At 37.6% G+C, this 21860-nt stretch overlaps 1 protein-coding gene across 1 annotated transcript in view; it reads left to right on the top strand.

Moving 5' to 3' along the window:
- PHEX (phosphate regulating endopeptidase X-linked) overlaps positions 1 to 21164 on the top strand; it is a 303310-nt gene extending 282146 nt beyond the window's left edge. The window contains exons 20-22 of the mRNA XM_069063406.1: positions 799 to 903; positions 15002 to 15078; positions 19351 to 21164. Coding sequence (XP_068919507.1) covers positions 799 to 903; positions 15002 to 15078; positions 19351 to 19453 — 285 coding nt within the window. The 3' untranslated portion in view covers positions 19454 to 21164. The remainder of the gene's footprint in view (positions 1 to 798; positions 904 to 15001; positions 15079 to 19350) is intronic.
- Positions 21165 to 21860: the final 696 nt, after the last annotated feature.

The raw sequence follows: 21860 nt of genomic DNA, 5'->3' as shown, positions 1-21860 counted from the left end.
CCTGGGGATAAATATGAATGAGGGAATGTATTTCTTTATCTAGTTATAATTATTCTCATTTAAAATTCCCATGCTCATAGGCTAAAAGTTGTGATGGTTCATTTGTGTTTAGTTTTTGTTCCCTGGTAAGAACAATGCTAATTACTTAGTTATTTAATCTTTATATGTATGATTTCATCTGTGCAGGGTACTCCTGCACAATTTGGAAATTCCCTCTGCTCATGAAAAGTGACTATGGTTAAGTGATTTGTTCAGTCATATAGCTAATATGTCATAGACAAGACAAATCCAGTTCTTCTTGACTCCAAGGTCAATTTCTATATCCACTGACAAACTCCTCTAATTGCTTAAATAAGAACTTTTATTTATAGCTGTTTAGTCCTTTAAAGTATGTTCATTCTGATGATTTGGTATCCTTTGTAAATTTGCTAGTGATCCTAGATTCCTTGGTGAGGTACAATGTAGATTAACCTTTCCATGAGCCTCCGCCATTAAATTCCTCATAATATATTATATATTGTATTATTTGCAAGATGGTGAATTTTGCATAGCAGATTTCTTCTAACCAGGACATACCTATTAGTGAGGGGAAATAGTAGAGTGGGAATAGTGCTGAATTTTTAGTCACAGGACCTGAGTCTGAATCCTAGATTTGCTACTATTTATTACTGGCATGACCTTGGATAAGTCACTTAAGACTAGATTATGTCTAACATCCCTTTTAGTTTCAGATCTATAGCTTTATGACCCTGAGGTTACTAGCAAAAATAACAAGCATCATTCTATTTTTCCCTCTAGGCTTATAGGAAATGGATAAATGATAAGAGGCAAGGAGTGGAAGAGGACCTCCTACCAGGTGTTAAATTCACCAACAATCAACTCTTCTTTCTGAGTTATGCTCATGTGAGTAGCATGATAAAGAAAGCTTTAAATATGGAATGTGTGGCTTAGGTTTGTTTTCTTAACTAAAATTCCAAAAAAAAAAATTAAATGAGATAAATTTCAAATTTCCACTAACTCATTACAACATACAAAATAGAGTTTCAGTGTTTGATTTTCTTAACTTCTTTTGCAGCATAACAAACTGCTTTGGACTGCAGTGGCTGTTGATATCACACAAGCTCTGTCCATGGTTCTGAACCCCAATGTTGGGGATACCATTGGAGCAGCTAGGCGATGCAATGGATAGAGTGCAGGGTCTAGAGTCAGGAAGACTCATCTTCCTAAGTTCAAATCTGGCCTCAGACACTAACTAGCTCTGTGACCCTGGACAAGTCACTTAACCTTTTTGCCTCAGTTTCCTGATCTCTAAAAAGAGCTAGAGAAAAAAATGGTAAACTACTTCAATATCTCTCCCAAGATATTGGGATAAAACACCAAATAGAATCATGAAGAGTCAGACACAATTGAAACAACTGGACAATAGTTCCAGGTGTTTTATATGCTTTCTTACATTGACTTTATCCTTCCCCCTACCTCATTTTTTGATATTTCCATGGTGTATCTTTCTGGAAAGAGCTCACTAAGTTGTGCAGGCTTTGCTGCTTTTATATCTTTTTTTTTAACATTTAATTTTTATTTATTCCCTGCCCCCCATGCTGCTTATATTTCCCTAGGCTTTCTCCTAGCTCTCTGAGTTACTTGAGTCCTGACAAAACAAACCAACTCTTAGTGGAACTGGATATCTGTGGGAGTATTGCTCTGTCACAGTTTATTTATGACTATTGCCATGTGAATCAGTTTGTCCTGACACTTGAAGGGACAATGACTTTTTTTTTTTTATTAATTTGTTTGTTTACTTTTAGTTTAGAAGATTCAATTCCACAATTCCTTGAGTTTCACATTTTGTCCCCCTTCCTTTCCCCCTCCCATGGTGGCATACAGTCAAGTATAGGATCTGTAAATACATTCACATTATACATTAGTCAGGTTATAAAGACAGATTGTATCAAATGGAATGAAAAATGGTAAAGAGGACATACGGCCAAAGAAAAAAAGGAAAAAGATCGGGTAGTTTGCTTCAATCCAGATATAAACTCAGTTCTTTCTAGTTCTTTTTCTGGATGTAGACATCTGTCTCCATCATGAGTCTTTTGGGATTGACTTATATCACTGCATTGCTGAGAAGAGTCCAGTCTATCAAAGCTGGTCATCACACATACGTTGTGTCTGTAATTGTGTACAAATTTCTCCTGTTTCTACTCTTCTCACTCAGCATCAGTATGTATAAGCCTCTCCAGGTAAATATGAAGTCCATCTGCTCCTTGTTTCTTATAACACAATAGTATTCTATAACATGCATATACCACAACTTGTTCAGCCATTCCCCAATTGATGGGCACCCCCTTAATTTCCAATTCTTTGCCACCACAAAAAGAGCTGCTATAAATATTTTTGAACATATGGGTCTTCCTCCCACTTCTATGATCCCTTTGGGATATAACCCTAGGAGTGGTATTGCTGGGTCAAAGGATATGAAAGTATTTATAGCCCTTTGGGCATAATTCCAAATTGTTCTCCAGAAAGGCTGGATCAGTTCACAACTTCACCAGCAATGCATTAGTGTTCCAGTTTGCCCACATCCTCTCCAGCATTTGTCATTTTCCTGTTTTGTCATCTTAGCCAATCTGACTGGTTAGATGTGGTACCTCAGAGTTGTTTTGATTTGCATTTCTCTAATCAATAGTGATTTAAAGCATTTCTTCATGTGCTTATAGATAGCTTTAATTTCTTTCTCTGAAAACTGCCTGTTCATATCCTTTGACCATTTATCAATTGGGGAATGTCTTCTATTCTTATAGATTTAACTCAATTCTCTGTATATTTTAGAAATGAGCCCTTTATCAGAGACATAGGTTGTAAAAATTCTTTCCCAATTTCCTACCTCCCTCTTGATCTTGTTTACATTGGCTTTGTTTGTACAGAAGCTTTTCAATTTAATGTAATCACAATTATCCATTTTGCATTTTATAATGTTCTATAATTCTTGTTTAGTCATAAAGTCTTTCCCTCTCCACAAATCTGATGGTAAACTATTCCTTGTTTTCCAAGATTGCTTACAGTATCAACCTTTTTCCTAGATCATGCACCCATTTAGACTCAATTTTGGTATATGCTGTTAGATAATGGTCTATGCCCAGTTTCTGCTATACTATATTCCAGTTTTCCCAGCAGTTTTTATCAAAGAGTGAGTTCTTATTGCCAAGACTGGGGTCTTGGGGTTTATAAACAATAGATTACTATAGTCATTGACTTCTGAATCTCGTGTGCCTAATCTATTCCATTGATCCACTCCTCTCTTCCTCAGCCAGTACCAAGTAGTTTTGATGACTGCTGCTTTATATTACAGATTGAAATCTGGTATAGTTAGTCCACCTTCCCTAGCATTTTTTTTCATTAATTCCCTTAATATTCTGGACCATTTATTCTTACAAATGAATTTTGTTACCATTTTTTTCTAGCTCTATAAAATAGTTTTTTGGTAAATTGATTGGTATGGCACTAAATATATAATTTAACTTAGGTAAAATTGTCATTTTTATTATATTAGCTCAACCCAGCCATGAACAATTGACATTTTTCCAATTAGTTAGATGTGACTTTATTTGTGAAAAAAAGTTTTGTAATTGTGGGCATATAGGTCCTGGGTTTGTTTTGGCAGGTAGATTCCCAAATATTTTATAATGTCTACAATAACTTTAAATGGGATTTCTCTTTCTATCTCTTGCTGTTGAATTTCATTGGAAATATATAAGAATGCCGAGGATTTATGTTTAATTGTTATTTTGTGTATTTTATACTCAGACTCTCTACTTGTCTATAAATAGTTTGCTCTTACTAAATAGCAGGGTGTGTGTGTGTGTGTTTGTTTTCCTTTTTTACCTTTCTATGTCACTCTTGCATCTCATAATTGGAGGTTGAATTTTCTATTGAGCTTTGGCTTTTTCATCAGGAAGGTCTGGAACTCTGTTATATTGTTGAATGACCATCTCTTTGCCTGGAAAAATATGCTCAGTCTTGCTGGGTAGGTGATCCTTGGTTGTAACCCAAGTTCTTTTGCCTTCCAGAAAATTGTATTCCACTGCCTCCGATCTTTCAGTGTAGAGGCTGCCAAATCCTGTGCAATCCTCACTGTGGACCCTCGATATTTGAATTTTTTTTCCTTTCTGGCCACTTGAAGTATTTTCTCTTTTACCTGGTAGTTCTGGAGTTTGGCCACAACATTTCGAGGACTTTTCAGTTTGGGATCTCTTTCAGCAGGTGTCCAGTGGATTCTCTCAATTTCTATTTTACCCTCAGGTTCTAGTATCTCAGGGAAGTTTTCCTAAATGATCTCTTGCAGAATGTTGTCCAGGCTCATTTTTTCATCATGATTTTCTGGTAGACCTATGATTCTCAGATTCTCTCTCCTGGATCTGTTTTCCAGGTCAGTTATTTTTCCATTGAGGTATTTTACCTTTTTTTCTAATTTTTCATTCTTGTTCTTTTGTTTGACTAATTCTTGGTTCCTCATAGAGTTATTTGTTTCAATTTGGTTGATTCTACTTTTTAGCAAATTATTTTCCTTGGTTATTTTTTGGAGCTCCTTTTCCATATCATACACTTTTCTTTTTAGGGACCTGTTTTCTTCATTATAATGTTTTTCTAATTCTGCAATTTTGGTTTTGAAAGAATTATTCATTTTGTCTTCTATCTCTCTCATTTGGTTTTCAAAGTTCCTTTTGAGCTTATCTAGGAGAGCTTTCTGTGCTTGGGACCCATTCCCTGTTGATGTTTCAGCTGTGGGTGTGGAGTCCACATTGTCTCCCTCTGAGTTTGATTCCTCCCTCTGAGGATAGTAGGACTCCAGAGTCTTTGTAGTCTGCTTTCTACCCATTTTGAGGCAGGGCCCTAGACACGCTCTTCCTCTAGGGATCCCAAGCCTTTACTGTTGGGGGTTTTGCCCTGGGGCAAGAGTTACTATGTTTTCAGTGGGGGGGGAGGGGGTTGGAGCAGGCAGGGATCACTCTGCCATCCTGGTCTTTGGAGTTCCTGATAGGGTCTTTCTTTTTTTAAATTTCTGGCCTATGGCATGGTAGTCCCAGAAGTATTTGCTGTCCTGGACAGGGGCCCTGCATTTGATTTTTACCTTGTTCTTTCCAGTCCCAGCCCTTTGGTGACAGTCCTCTTAGTGGCCCTTGTGGTTGGTGGGACAACTTGCTCCCCCCCCCCCCCCCCACCCCAGTTGATCAGGTCTCTTCCAGGCCTGCCACTGCAGGCTGTGCTCTGCTGGCCTTCCAGGCCTGTTTCCACGTGCTGCTGGCCTTCCAGGCCTGCCTCTGCACGCTACTCGTCTTCTGGGCCTCGGGACAATGACTTTTGTGTGTTAATAGGGGTGAAATTTTCTTGTAGATGTGTGTGCGTATTGGGGAGACCAAGAAGCAGCTTCATAATGGTTCAGTCTGTAAGAAGGCAGAGGCTTTGATGTCAGTAGGCCTCATACTAGCCAATTTTCAAGCTTCTTCTTGAATCATTTTTCCAGGCCTATACCTCTGTTCATAATCATAGAATTAAATAATTTCCAAACTAGAAGGGACCCCAGAGACTGTCTATTTGTATCTATACTTATATAAAAATCCTCCTCTACTGGCATATCATAATTTCCAATAAGAGCTATTACTGAAAAAAAGGAGTCTTACTTAATTTTTGGAGATTTTTCCTTCCATTATACCTCAGGCTGTCTCCCTCAAGCTTCTACCTATTGCCTACATTTCTGCTTTCTGGAGACAAGATTAAACCTAATTACTCTTCCATATGATAAATTTTCAAATATAAAGTACTGCTACCATGTGCCCTTGATCTTCTCTTTTCCAGGCTAAAAATGCTACAATTTCTTTAATTGAGCCCCAAATATAATGAACCATGAGATTATAGATAGCAATATGTATCAGAAAAAAAAAACCTTTCATAGTACTTTATTAAGCAGTCGTATGAAAAAAGACATTTTCTCAGTCTTCCTACTCCATTCATTCAGCACTCTAGGTGTCTCCTTTATTTCCATGACTCTTTAAAATCTAATTCTCTTTATATCTTTCTGACTATTTTTTCTTTGTCTCTTTTGTAGGCCTTCTCTTCATCCTTTTCCCCTTAACCCTGGCTTTCTCATAGGGGTCTGATTCTTAGCCCTTACGTCAAATACAATTTTCTAAAGGAGGCTGTTCCTGGTCTTCTAACTGTTAGTGACTTCTCTTGTGAGATTACTTTCCATTGACTATGATATATCTCGTGTGTGGGATGAAAAGTTCAGAATTTGGGTCTGAGATCAGAAAAGGTCTTTATTCTTCCTCATGAGAAAGGATTCCTCCCCCCCCCCCCGTCAACCCTCCCCCCCCCCCATCCCCCCCACGTCACTCAAATGGTCTTTGCCAGGAAGACAGCACCAGCCAAGAAGCAAGTCCATGGTTATACAAACTTCTTTTTTTTTAATGATTTATTAACTTCTGATTTACATCATTCGTTTCCGCCAGATTTTGAGTTACAAATTTTCTCCCCATTTTTCCCCTACCCACCGCCCCAAAATAGCAGTCCCACAGGATATCCCCTCCTCCAATCTGTTCTCTCTCATATTTTCTCCCATACCCCTGTCGACTTTTCCTGTGGATCACTGGATGCCTCAGTGCCTGTATATCTTATTTCCCAATTACATGTAAAATGGTATTAATAATAGTATAGATAATATATAATAGTATATATATATATAAATATTTGAATATTGGATTTTAAAACTTTGAATTCCAGATTCATTCCCTTCCTCCCTTGTCACCCACCCTTACTGGGAAGATAAGCAGCTCAGTATAGGTTGTACATGTGTGGCTAATGCAAAACAATAACATAGTAGATATATTGTAAAAGACTGACGATATTTCCCTCCCTCCTATCCCACCTCCCACTTGTTCTATTCTCTACTTTGATCCTGTCCCTTTTCAAAAGTGGGTGCTTCCAACTTCCCTTCCCCCCCAGCCTGCCCTCCCTTCCATCATCCCCCCTCTCATCTCCTTCCTCCCCTACTCTCCTGTAGGGTGAGATACCCTATTTAGTGTGTACTTCATTCCCTCCTCAAGCCAAATTCAATGGGAATAAGGTTGACCCATTCCCTTTTGCCTTCCTATTCTTCTCCTCCATTGTAACTAACAATTTTCCCTTTGCCTCTTTTGTATGAGATAGTTTACCCCAATCTGTCTCTTCCCATCTTCTCTCATTATATTCCTCTCACCTCTTAATTTCACCTTTTAAGTATCATCCCTTCCTGTTAAATTGGTCCTGTGCTCTCTATGTATACCTGTAAACATATATACACATTCACATATGTATTCATATGCCCATATACCTTCATATATAGACATATATATATATTTTTTTTCTAATCCCTTCAACTACTGAGAAAAGTTTCATAAGTTACAATTATAGTTTTTCCATGTAGGAATGTTAATAGTTCAACTTTGATAAGTTCCTTATGATTCCTTTTCCCTGTTTACCTTCTCATGCTTCTCTTGCTTCTTGTATCTGGATGTCAAATTTTCTATTCAACTCTGGTTTTTTCATCAAGAATGCTTGAAAGTCCTCTATTCCACTGAATGAACATATTTTCCCCTGAAACATGATACTCAGTTTTGCTGGGTAGGTGATTCTTGGTTTTAATCCCAGTTCCTTTGCCCTCTGGAATATCCTATTCCAGGCCCTTCGATCGCTCAGGGTAGAAGCTGCCAGATCCTGGGTTATCCTGATTGTGTTTCCACAATATTCAAATTGTTTCTTCCTCGCTGCTTGTAATATTCCCTCCTTAATCTGGGAATTCTGGAACCTGGCTATAATATTCCTAGGAGTTTTCTTTTTGGGATCTTTTTCAGGAGGTAATCAATGGATTCTTTCAACCTCTATTTTGCCCTCTGGTCCTAAAACATCAGGGCAGTTTTCTTTGAGAACTTCCTGGAGGATGATTTCTAGGTTCTTACTTTGATCATGGCTTTCAGGTAGTCCAATAATTTTTAAATTATCTCTCCTGGATCTATTTTCCAGGTCAGTGGTTTTTCCCATGAGATATTTCACATTGCCTTCTATTCTTTCATTTGTTTGGATCTGTTTAACTGCATCTTGATTTCTCATAAAGTCATTAGCTTCCATTTCTTCTAATCTAATTCTGAAGCAATGATTCTCCTGAGTGAGCTTTTGAGATTCTTTTTCCATCTGGCAAATTCAGCTTTTTTAAGGCATTCTTCTCCTCATTGCCTTTTTGAGCCTCTTTTGCCATTTGAGTCAGTCTGTTTTTTAAGGTGTTACATTCCTCAGTCAGGCTGTTGACTCTCATTTAATAATTTTCTTGCATTGTTCTCATTTCTCTTCCCAATTTTTCCTCCACTTCTCTTATATGCTTCTTAAAGTCCTCTATGACCTGTAACCAGCTCGTATTTTGCTTTGAAGATTTTGGTGAAGGAGTTCTGACTTCACTGTCTTCCTCCTATTCCATGCTTTGCTACTTTTTGTCCCCAAAATAGGAGTCTAATGTTGGAATCTTCTATATGCTTTGTTTCCTTTGCCTGGTCATGTCGCCCCTCAGTCACTTGACCCCTGGGCTTTTTGCCCCAGTAGAACTCTGCCACCAGACAGGGGAGCTTTCATCCCAGACGTTGGGGTTTTCTCAGCTGCCAGAGGTATTAGATGGGTGCCCTCTCTGAGGTCTCCACATGCTCTGGCAAGCTGGACACACACCCCAGGACCTCCACCCTAGACTGCAATCCAGATCCAAGAAGGTTAAAGCAAGAGCGATTACCCCTCGGACTGGTGCTTAGTCCCCATACACTCTGCAGGCCAGGAGCTGAAGCTGCCAAGTGGCGCTGGCTGGCTTGTGCCAGCGTCTCAGTGGCTTCTCACCCCGGGGGGCAAAAGCCACGCACTCCCACTTACAGGTCCCAAAGTCCAGACTGCACTGACCTCTCACTTTGTCATTTGCATCTATGTGTTGATAAATCTGGAAATGGCCATAGCTGCTGCTGATTTGGAGTCCTTCCGGCCAGCAGCTGGTCAGGCCCACCCTGGGGCTAAAGCCTCGGAGTGGGGCTGGGCTTGGCTCCCAGAGTGCTGCGCTGTATTCCTGCCCGCCTGCTGGCTTGTCCTAAGTGGGAGGTTAGCTTCTCTGTGTCATTTTGTGGGTTCTGCAGCTCCAGAGTTTGTTTAGAGTCCCCTTTTTACATGGATTGGGGAAGGTGGAAGCTGGAGCCGCGGGTATGTTGTGCTTCTACTCCACCATCTTGGCTCTGCCCCCCCCCCCCCCCCCCGTATATAACCTTCTAATGCAGAAAACCAACTCCGCAACTGGCCTTCACTCTCATTGGTAGGGAGGCCAGCCCACAACCCAAGCACAGGAATCTATCTTGGAGACAAAGGACATGGAAACATGTGGGTGTCCAATGCAAGGCCAGGAAAGCAGTTTTGTCCTTATTTGGCATATCTTGTGCTGAGGTGGCACTGTCTCCATTGCTCTAAGTCCCAGATTCCTGTAAGGTCAGGTAACTTCTAAACTTAGGCCTAGTGGATGCTGAAGCCACTGTAGATTTGATTTTTCAGAATGGGGAAACTTCATTGTAAATTAGCCCTTACACTTATAATTAATTCATTAGTTGTTCTCTTCCCCTCAGAAAATGAGCTCCTTTAGAGGAAGGGATTATACTGGACTTTCTTTGTATACCCCAGTACTCAGCATGGTTCCTGATATAGAGTAAGTGCTTTATAAATACTTGTTGGCTGACTATTGTTGACTATATAAGTTTTGGATCAGTAATAGGACAAAATGGAAAAAAAAAAGTACAATGGATTTGAACCTTCTAGAGGAAAGTAGTTATTTGTTGATAGAGTGGGAAAAGTTGAAAGTTCCTGTAATTTATAACTAGATTCTTAATTTCTCTTCATAGAAGCAATAAATTAATTTATAATTTGTCTGTGATAATTCACAACACATCTACATTTGAAATGCCTTCTCAACATACCCCCACAATCTAGTTTTGATTAAAAAACTAAGATATTTGGACTAAAAGAAGAATGATCTTATATGACACAGAGCATTACTAATGAACAATTTGCCTTAGGGAGACCCTCACTGACAAGATGGGCCAGTTGTAAATCAATTTCAATTTGAAAGGTTACTTTGAAAATCTCCTAGCACATTGGATTGAAGTTATTTTTATAAAAGAATTGGACAGGAAATTTTTCTTCCAGGAAAGTAGTAAAAAGTGGCAAAAGACACAACATATTCTTTTAGAAATTTCCCAAATGTCATAAAAGATAGTGAGGAAGACAGAAACAAATTTTGCTTTAGCTAGCTTATGAAAAAAATAAACAATTGAATTACAAGGTGGCATTTTAAAAACCTAATTCAGAGTTGCACTGTCTGCCCAGTTTTATGAACAGGAATTTCATTGATTTTTCCTGATGTAATTTTTAAAAAATCACCTATTTGAAACTGTAAATAGTCAAATGTATTAAAATTAATTTATATGATTAGAATACTGAAAATGAATATTAGAGATGTTATATTGATAGTCTTATCTTTTGAGATGAATAAGAGAATCCTAACCAAGGTTATTATTCATACATTTTTTTTAACCTAAACAACACAATACTTTTTTTGAGTCTTATTTGTTTGCTTATGAAGGTCTCAGTGTTCTTGTGGGAGGCACTGTACTTGTTCTTTAATTTCTTTATATATGCTATTTTCCTTTCCCCAACTAGATAGTAGGAGCCTATTAATTTATAGTATTCTTGGGGATTCATTCATTGAACCAATTCAGCAACTATTTATTAGTCACCTACCATGTCTAAAACAGTGTACTTTTTATGTTTGAGGAGCTTCAAGGAATGGTCCCAGCTAAGATTTGGCAGAGTTCTCCCATGATTCCCATTGGTACAACTGGTAACAGTGCTTTTTCTGCCATCTTTTAGTTCATTGATTATAACATCTCATTTCTACTTTTTTCTTTTTCCAAAACTCATATTGTAAAGTAAAATATTAATGCTGTATTCTATGTTTTAAATTTATCTGTTGGAAATAATTCTTATTAATTTAATATTTTTCTATATACAAGCATTTATAGTTTAGATGGAGATTTATCCAAACTGTCCATAGTTCCCTCACCCATGCCATCAGACAGCTCTCTACTCAGGCACAATTTTTAGTAACATTTATAGGGATCTTGAACAAATGAAGGTTATAATATGTTAAAATAGTGTTTTGGATTGACATTCTACAATAATAGTCACTTAATCTTCTACTAAAACTATTCAATTTCTTTCTTTTCTTTACCAATATTGAAAAGACTACTTCTCTGATCAATATTTTAATACTTGAATGGAAACAAGAACATTTCCCTTAGGTCTTCATTTTCCAGATGAGGAAACTGAAGCTAAAGAAATTGCCCAAGATGGCACAGTAAGTGGTGAAGTTGGGATTTAGAGCCTAGACAAATATTTGGCCAAACTTACTATGTAGAAAGGAATGAATGAATGAGTAAAAGGGTAAAAAAAAATGTTTATTAAATGCTTAGGTGCAAAGCACTGGGAATCAAATAGAAAAATATAGTCCCTTCTCTTAAGTAGGTCATATTCTACTTGGGAAGGTAACATGTATAGGAAGTTTCAACAGCAAGTCAGATGGAAAGGTCCCATAGTCCATAGGGTATAATGACAAAGCAACTGGTAATCAATCTTTTTTAATGTTTCCAAAGCAAAAAAAATCACATCTGTTTATGATTTTGAACTATTTGACAGTGGCAAGGACTGCTGATTATTTTTGTGTGTTCAAGCAGTGACTTCATCACCTGCAGAAGCAGTTGCCAGATTTCATTTTCACTGGTGTTGCTCAATGATGGGTATAGGAGTTAGGCTGCTGGCAAGGTCAGTGGTTTCAGGGGCACTAGCATTCTCTGAGGCCCTTGAGCTCATTTGCTGATTGGTAGCAGTTAGTGAGTGGCAGGTTTTGGAAGTGGTAAAAAATAGTGGATTTTTCCTCTGGGATTATGATAAGTCAGTGCCTCAATGATGACTATAGGGCTACTGTAGCAGCAAGCACCCCAAGCGTCCTCAGGGTTTGCAGCTACCACAGGTTCTTGGATCTGCTTTGTTAAAGGAAAGCAACTCAAAATGGGTTAACAAGCTTACTTTAATCAGTCAGACATATATTGTTTACCTTGTTCAGGAGAAAAGGTCAGCACCCTGAACTCAAAGTATACAGGCATAATTATCAAGACAGAAACATCAAGTAGACAGATTTCCAAACTGTCCAACCATTACATCCATACCCAGTCAACATCTGGGTTTCCACATTCTGGGTTTTTCAAAGCCGGGGGGACTCTCAACAACGGCTTCCCAGAATTCAGATCAAATCATAGAACACTTCTCAAAGTGAGTCCCAAAACAAAGCTACACATCAGGGCTTATATAGCCTTCTCCTGGCTCAGAGAATGTAACAACCTTATTGACCCACTGGCCAATCAAAAAGTATCTACTGAAAAACAAGCCTCCCTCCCCAGGCTTCTGGTGCACTTTAGCCTAGGGACAGGGAAGATCTTTAAAATTTACATTTGCATTACAGCCACACTGGAAGAAAAGCTAGTATGGGGGGGGAGGGGCTATTCTCCCCAGGGTAGCTAGGTGGCACAGTGAATAGACTGCTAAAGTCAGGAAGACTCATCTTCCAGAGTACAAATCCAGTCTCAAATATTTATTACCTGTGTGATCCTGGGCAAGTCACTTAAACCTACTTGCCTCAGTTCCTCATCTGTAAAATGAGCTGGAGAATGAAATGGCAAACCACTTCAATATCTCTGCCAAGAGAAAATGGAGTCATAAAAAGTTGGACATGACTGAAAAATAACTGACCAACCTTCCCAGAGTTTTTGGGTTCAGGGTCCTGGGCTATGTCCATCAGGATCTTGAGAGGAGGTAGACAAGGCACTATGCCATATAGTAATAGGGATAGAAAGATAAAGGGAAGACACAGTCTGTTATAAGGAGCTTATGTTCTAATTAGAAGGGAAGACATACATAAAAATAATAATTCCTTTTTTCGGATCAGGAAAATAACAATAAGAAGAGATGATTAATGGATTAAGTTCCTGAGGGAGATTGTAAGGATGTGACCTTGGCTACAGGTAGAAGGTTTGCTTTGTTAAAGTAGAAGGCCACCTCTTCCTCTAAGACTGGGAGAAAGGAAGAGAGGATGAGTAAAGACCATGCAAAGTTTGGAAAAGTGGATGAAGGGAATTGAAGGAGTTCAAGGTGGATGCCTTCTGACTTCTCAGTAGAGTAAGAGTTAAGATTGTCTGTTCAAAGTGAGGAATGAGGGGGGTAGAGTTGGAGACTAGAGAAAAGAAGATTTGGAACAGCCATTGTGAAGAATGTGTTTGAAAGAATAGACAAAGAAAAGGATTTAGTAGCAGTCAGGGCCCAGTTAACATTCAATATCATGAATTTGTAATGGAACCAAAATGGAGGAAAACAACCTTGTTATCATAATGTGCTATCTGACTGACTACCAGTATTGAAAATTAGCCCTCTCTCTTTTTTTTCTGTATAGTAAACAACAGAATCTGATAGATTTGTCTCTTCTGCTGTGGAGTGAATAACAAAGTGTGACTCAACTAACTCCATTTTGCTTAAGCTGAATACATAAAACCCTGTTACATGGTATTCTTTAGTTTTGCTGGACTCTACAAATGTTGCACCCGATATTCATCTAGAGACTTTCCAGATCAACTTTCTTTTAAGTACAGACTGTATTCCATTGGTCCATTCAAATGCCATAGAATGTGGCTGATTGGGGGTGGTGTATTCTAAATACATCTGAAAAAGCTATACAAACCTAATATGTACCCTAGGAAGACTTGAAAGACTTGACTTGCTGCTACTAGCAAGTCTTCTTCATTTGTGTGCAAATAGATTTCTCTTTCTTTTAGTTTGGCTTCTTACTTTATTTGACTTTTACATCTGCTGGTGGGTGATATTCTCCTTGGACTCTGAAGGAACCTAGGCTGAGAAATTCCCTACCAACAATTAGTATAATTTCATGAATTTTTCCATAAGTGTCTGACAGTTTGAGAGTAGGGATAGAGTGAGAGATTGGGAAGAGGTACCCAATCTTGAGAATTAGCAGAGAGATAATGAATGGAGGGTCAAAAGGGAAGAAGATTCAAGGATGAAGAAGAGGGTATTATTGAAATGATTAAGGGTTAAGACTGGATGGAGGAGAAAGGGAGGTCAGAGTAGGGAAAATCAGTAGGAATTAAAGGACTGAGGGTAATGATGAATGCAAATAACGTGTATGGAAAGAATAAGAGAGGGGGAAATTGAAGGTCAGGTGACTATAGAGTGGGTTTCTAAGTTTAGACTTTGGAGATGGAACAATTTTGAACAATGAGTGGAAGGCTTGTCAAAGTTGGGGAGGGATTAGAAGTTAATGGAATTGAGAAATTAAAGAAACTATGAGGACAGGGTGTTAAAAGTATCATCAATACAGACATTAGATCTTCTAAAGCTGTTGGAACGATAAAGAAGGGAGAGAATGACTATGAACCAGGTCCAAAAGTCAGACCATTTTCCATGATCTCATCCAATATCTGAAGATATTTCAATGTTGAATTGAATTACCATGTTTAAAAGTTGATGACAGATACTGTACTAATTTATGTTTCGATGAAGTGAATTTTAAAAATTACCTTAGCATATGTTTTTCTCTAATTTGAAAGACTTGACTTCGTCTTTTTCATAATCAATTCAAAGTAGAAGTGTTCTGCCTGACAAAACTTTCTACTCTGAGGATCCTCCTGTTCTCGAAGGAAATGTAGAACATTTTAAACAACTGTCGGTCATCAGCTACATGATTATTCTGCTGCATGACATTTAATTATGATTTTGGTACTATAAAACTATGTCACCAGTAGAGAAATTTAATCCATGTAATTATTCTCTGTGTCAGGTGAGGTGCAACTCCTATCGACCAGAAGCCGCGAGAGAACAAATCCAGATTGGTGCTCACAGCCCTCCACAGTTTCGGTAATGTGAACCATGATTTTTCCTTATATGACTTACAAAGTAACTGGTCCTCACAAAGTCTGAGAATGTAAGGTTCTTTTAAATAGTGCTTGTTTTATTCTTTGTTATTTGGATCTCCAACTGTCTATCACATGGTTTGGCCCATTATATATACTTAATGAATTCTTATTGACTGAATGATGGATGAATCACTTAGGATACCTTACTTGGCAGATAACAATCTTACTCAAAAAATAGGCAAGCAACTTTTCCATAGAATGCCACTGCAAATTAATAGTACCACATTGTATTAAATAATCCTTCTATGAACAGGCATTTCAATTTGACACATAATTTATTAAGCACTTATTGTGTACAAGGGATTATGCTATCAGATACAGAATTTATATGAAATAGGATGCTTGTCTTAATGGAACTTACAATCTAATAACCCCACATCAATACCATATTAATTTAAAATGAATATTCAAAGTATTGTATGATGCCATTGTGATGTCTAAGTTATCAAAGAAAGATTATAGTTATTCTAGCATATAGGTATACTTTGTAGTTTTTTAAAAATTTGTAATTCATGTATTTTACCTACAAGAAATTTCTGTTATGAGTATTTGATTAATCAGAACACCTCAACTTGTGTCACTGGCAGATAACACAGTTTTCTAAACTGGAAATGGATGAAGGCCTGAGATACTTAAGTCTGGGTTAATCATATTGAAAAATAATCCATTTTAAACTGCATTCATTCACTTATTCATTCATTCTTTCAATAATTATTTACTGTGTACCTTGCCATGTTTGCAGTATTGAACTATATGCCCTGGTAAAGCTACATAGTGACTGATAATAATAATCACAGTTTACATCATAAAGTTGAAAGCTACTCCTTGTTCTAATGTCCATTTTGTGATTTATGGACAGAATCTATCAAGATATAAGGGAGAGAGAATCTTTTACAAGCTATGAATTTAAGCATTTTCCATTTGTCTCCAATTAGAATTAAAAAACCCAATATTAGGCTTAGAATTATTTGGTTCTGCATTAGATTGTAATTTAAAAAAAATTATAGGTTCCCCACAGTAGACAGGGAACTTGTCAGGAATCTAAAAACCGCACAATTCATTCAGTAACATTCAACAGATATTCTGTATGCATAACAATATGCTTGATGCTAGGAGGAAATACACAGTTTAGATGAGATAAAATTCTTTTCCTTGTAGGGCTTACATCCTAGTGAAGTAGAGAGCTTTGACAGATATATAGACATCATGTATTATTGTGTATTATAGTTCAGTGCATTAAAGTAGTCCAAAAAAGTGTTTGGTTAGATCTGAGGGAGAAGGTTGTTACTGAATTATTGTGTAAGAGCATCAGGAAAGGCTTCATGCAGCACGCCAGGTTTGAGTTGGGCTTTTTTTTTTTTAATTAGATAAGATTTCAACAGTCAAAGAAGAACATTCTCAGCATCTAAGCATAGAAAACAATATGAACAAAGACATGAAGGTGAAATAATTCAGGCATATTTTGTGGCCAGAAAGTAGTTTAATTTGAATATCTAAATTTATTCAATATTCGCTTTCTATATGTTGAATCTCGCTATCTTATCCTTAATATTTTGGAGGGATAGTGTTCCAAAATGTCCTCTATGCTTTAGGAATTTTATTCATTCTCTCTAGTAAATGAACCATAACAAACTTTTCAGAAGTTGACTGTAAATTCCCTACCAACATAAAAATCTAATCATTGTGTTGGAAATACTCTCCCACTGTGCTAAACTATCCTGAAAGGCTGACTGCATGTAATGGACTAAAGTGTGCTCCCACTGATAAAGGATAAAGATGAAAAAAAAGCACACTTGATTAATTGCTCAGAAAAAATGGTTTTAGAACCTACTACTGTATGTACTACCAGCTAGTTGCCTATAATGTGATATTTTATATAATCACAAATGTTTGTTTATGAATTTTAGGTTATATTGTGATACTATGAAAAATAACTTATGGTCAGGCTATTTTACCTAAGAGACATGCTATTACATTTATTTGAATACTTGGAGGTAATAATTCTTATAGAAAAAAAATGATCAATAATCTAGATTTCAGGATCTCTGGGCAACTCCTTGAAAGTACAGTTGGGTGAGAAATAAAACAGGGGTGATGGACAGTTTATTTCTTGCTTTTTAGTCATAACTGCAAAAATATCATTGGCATTCATGCATTGTAAAGAGAACACATGCTCTTCAGGGTACTGGATGAATTATCCTATGGCAAACTTATAGGAGTCACACAGGATGGTCAGACATGTATAAATTGTAATCTGTATCATTGGAGGTAATACCTACATTGATGAGGTCACATTGGAGTATTGTAATATCTGTAGTAATCAGAGAAAGCATGAGCTGTCAACTGATCGCCCACATTAATTAATCAATCAATCAACAAGCACTTATTAAGTACTGTTATGGTCCTAGAACTGTGCTAGCCATTGGGGTGATATGCACCATTGGTGTCCATGCAACGTTAAGAGATCTAGAGCTCCCAGTATGTTTGATAGATTTCTTTTGAGGGCTTTTGGAAAGACTTCAGAAGAGTAAGATAGAGAAAATAGGTATGGATGAACTTTGGAGGGAGTAGCCTAGTGGATGAGATCACAGATGTGCAAGTGTCATAATTTGGGTAAACTATGAAGTAGAAATACTCCTTTTATTTTATCTTTTTTGTCTTTTTGGAGGGGGGAGGGCAGGTCAGTTGGGATTAAATGATTTGCCCAAGGTCATACAACTAGTAAGTGTTAAGTGTCTGAGGCCTCATTTGAACTCAGGTCCTCCTGACTCCAGGCCAGGTGCTCTATTCACCGTGCCACCTAGTTGCCCCAAAATATCTCTTTTAAAAGGAACTTTTAATTAAAGAGATAAGTAGGCAGTATCTGGAGCTCACCAGGGAAGTAAGATCATCAAGATAAAGAAAAATACTATATAGTGGGTAAGAAAACTCTTTGAAGGGCTAAATAGCCCTAATTAGAAGTCTGGTTAAATAAACCATGAGCCTATACAGTTCAACAAATTTGTTGAGCAGTATTTATGAATATGTCCATCAATGTTTCCTATGCTTAAAATTTCCTTCTTTGACTGTGGAAAACCCAATGCAAAGGCTATGTGCTGCACAAAACCTTCCCTGACACCCCCACACCATTAGTCAGTAACAACCATCTCCGGCTGAGACCTGCCACACTCTTCTCTTATGCACTTGAGTATGACAGACAACAATGCAAGGTATCTGTATAGAGCAATGAACCCTCAAGCTAAAGGTCAGTTAATGGAAAGTATTATTTTACAAGCTTAAAAAATTAAAAATGCCAAATATAGATTATTTTAAAATTGCACATATTCAGTAATTTGAGATTTAGTATGTGCATGGAGTGGTGGAAAGAACAATGGAATGGCAGTAAAGAGATTTCATTCAGCAATGCAATTAATGACTTACTTTATAAAGAGCACTTTGCTGAATGCTGCAAGACAGAAAAAATTTAGATGGGACATGGTTCCTGTTTATGGTCTATTAGTTTTGACTTTTAGCCCTAACTATGCCATTAACTAATTGTATGACCTTAGATTAGTTACAAGGGCAGTCAGGTAGTACAGTGGATGGAGTGCTGGGCCTGAAGTCAGGAAGACCCATTTTCCTGAGTTCAAATCTGGCCTTGGACACTAGCTGTGTGACCCTGGGCAAGTCATTTAACCGTTTGCCTCAATTTGCCCATCAGTAAAATGATCTGAAGAAGGAAATGGCAAACCACTCCAATGTTGCAAAGAAACCCCCCCAAAATGGGGGTATTAAGAATCAAACATGACTGAAAAGACAGAACAACAAAAACAAAGATAAACTACATAACCTAATTTGTCCTCACTTTTCTTGCCCATAATTTGAATATGTTGGACGAGATGATCTTTAAAATTCTTCCCAGCTCTAAGATTAGACATCAGTGCCCTTGATAATCTTTAGTTATGATAGACACTCCAATGCGATTACAGATCTAGAGCTGGAAAGGACCTTCTAGTCCAACTCCTTCATTTTACAGATAAGAAAACAGAGGCCCATGCAGATCAAGCCACTTGCCCAAGCTCCTCATAGATAGTAAGAGTGAGAGGCAGGATTTGACCTGAGGCCTCTCTCTCTAGGGCCAGTGTTTCTCTCCTGTGCTCTCATCAGTGACTCTATTCAGTAAATAATGATATTTATGAAGTAAGTCATAAATGTTTTTGTCATTTTTTTTCAGAGTTAATGGTGCAGTAAGTAACTTTGAGGAATTCCAGAAAGCTTTTAACTGTCCTGTCAATTCAACGATGAACAGGGGTACAGAGTCCTGCCGGCTTTGGTAGATGATCCTTTTCCCTGTCCCATCTTGATAGGCTTATGAGAAAATCTGCAAGACTGGACTTTAACCTACCACTGCTTCCGACTTGTTTATCTACAGAGATGGGCTGTATTTTGATTGCATCTTCATAATTTCAGTGCATTTTGAATCTAATAACCATCTGATCAGGACTTTAGGACTGTTCAAAATGATTTTTTTTAAAGAGAAGAGTAAGTATCTTAAAGGTAAAAAAAGCACAACCACCCCCAAACCCTGCTGTGGTTGTGTTGCTATGATGGATCACTGCCATTACCAATTCTACTTCTTCATTTGTAGTTATCAAAATCTAAGTGATACAGTACCATTTTAATCTAGTACTTTGCAGAAGGGTGAAGCCATATGTGCCTATAAAAAATTCAGTTTCTCTAACCTACAGGTCCCCAGGATGAAGATACCTTCCTGGTGACTGGGGAGGTTTTGCTGTACTGTAGGATACATACAGTGTTTGATGGTATATAGTCATCATTACACAGAATTTCCTAAACACTTGCTTACAATGTAGGAGAGACTTTTGGGATTGTGATTTTTCAAATCAAACTCTGGCCTTCAACTTTGGATACTATCAGGATGGAATAACAGCTCGTGAGATTGATCACCATGTTAGAATCAATAGTAACTAAGTAAAAAAAGGCCTTGTTCTTTTGTTTAAAAAAAGTAAAAGGAAAAGAAAAACACTTGGAATTTATCACATAAATTGAGTAAGAGGGGCGGCCAGGTAGCACAGCAAGTAAGAGCACCAGCTCCAGTGTTGAGAAGACCTGGAAATCGAATCCCGGGCTCGGACACTTAGCACCCACCCAGAAACACCTGGCCGTGTAACCTTGAGCAAGTTACTTAACCCCAATTGCTTAGGGGCGGCCAGGTCGCTCAGCGAGTAAGAGCACCGGCTCCAGTGTTGGGACGACCTGGAGATCGAATCCCGGGCTCAGACACTCAGCACCACACCCAGAAATAACTGGCGGTGTAACCTTGAGCAAGTTACTTAACCCCGATTGCTTAAAAAAAATAAATAAATAAATTGAGTAAGAATAGATACCATGACCCAGAAGGAAAAGTTAGCCCAGAGACATGGAGGCCTTAGGAAAATCTAAAGACCAGGTTTTCAAATGATTGTCTAGTACCTCACCCTATGACCTGAAGGTTGTGTTTATGTAATAAGAAAAGTCCAAAAGCCTTGTTCTGTCTAGTTTCTGTCCATTAAGCTATTTTAGATGTGTCTGTCTCCAATTCTAGGATTACCTTCTGAAAACAGAAGATGTCAAGAAAATATTTCCAAGTTCTCATTTAGGAACTTAGTTTTTCATTGACTTCCAGCTCAACATCATGAGGACCTCTGATTGCAGGGAAAGCCAAGGCCCCTTATAGTTTTATAATTATAATCTCATTTCATTTTCCCTTTCTCATTAAAAAATAAAGACACTAAAAATAAAAGGATGATTCCTTGATTCCTATGCATTTTGGATATATTGATTTATTTCAAAGTTTCATGTAAAAATCCATAGGAAAGAAAGGAATAAAAAAAATCAGTTTCCTTGCAGAGGAACTTAGAGTAAAAAAAGAAACATGATTTTGAAATCTCAGCATCTTTAAGTTGAGATTTTAGCTTTTAGCTGATTCTCTTTTAGCTGAATCATCTTTCTTCAGCCTGGGCATGTCAAGGATAAAACTTAACTGTCCTAAAGTAGTTAACTTACATGTCATGTTCTATTTTCTACCTTAATTCATTGTATATGGGATGAAGAAAAATAGGGTTGAAATGACAAAAGAAATACTAAGACCTCAAAAAAAAAATCAAATCTTCAGAGTAAATATTGTGAGCAGTTTTTTTTTATTCATCTGAAGCATTGATAAGGGTTCTGAATTTGGTAAACTGGATACATTTCAATATTCATCTCTGGTTGAGATGTCCATAGCAATCCATAGCATATTGATATGCACTACCAGTTCTTATGTTGTTTGTTTTTTTGGAACTGGGCAGTCATGACTGAATTTGGGAAAGAACTACTATCAGAAGAAAAACTTTGACATCAAACGGGGCAAGGATTACTGCATTTTCCCCACGTGATTTTGCAAATAGATGTCCTGCTGAAGGAGGGCTACCTTTCCATTTTATCAGTCATAGATTCCAGTGTGACACTAGTTTATTTTATTCTTCATTATGAAACTGGGTTGGATTCATGATGCTGATGAATTCATTTTCTTCATCTGCTTCTATTTATGTACTTGAATTACTCTTTGTTTTGACACTGAACTTCACCATTTAATTAATACTGGCTTAGGAATGCATGGAGAGTTTGAATTGTGTTTTTCTCCAGGATGTCTTTGATTCAACTCAAAATGAATGTCTTCCTGCAGGTCACAGAAAGTATTTG

Source organism: Petaurus breviceps, unplaced genomic scaffold (assembly GCF_028583685.1).
Source record: "Petaurus breviceps papuanus isolate PSGF00001 unplaced genomic scaffold, PetGlider_PUasm1.0 90574, whole genome shotgun sequence".
NCBI classification, from domain to species: domain Eukaryota; kingdom Metazoa; phylum Chordata; class Mammalia; order Diprotodontia; family Petauridae; genus Petaurus; species Petaurus breviceps.
The sequence above is the reverse complement of the archived record's forward strand: the minus strand, read 5'-3'. Positions and strand labels throughout refer to the sequence as shown.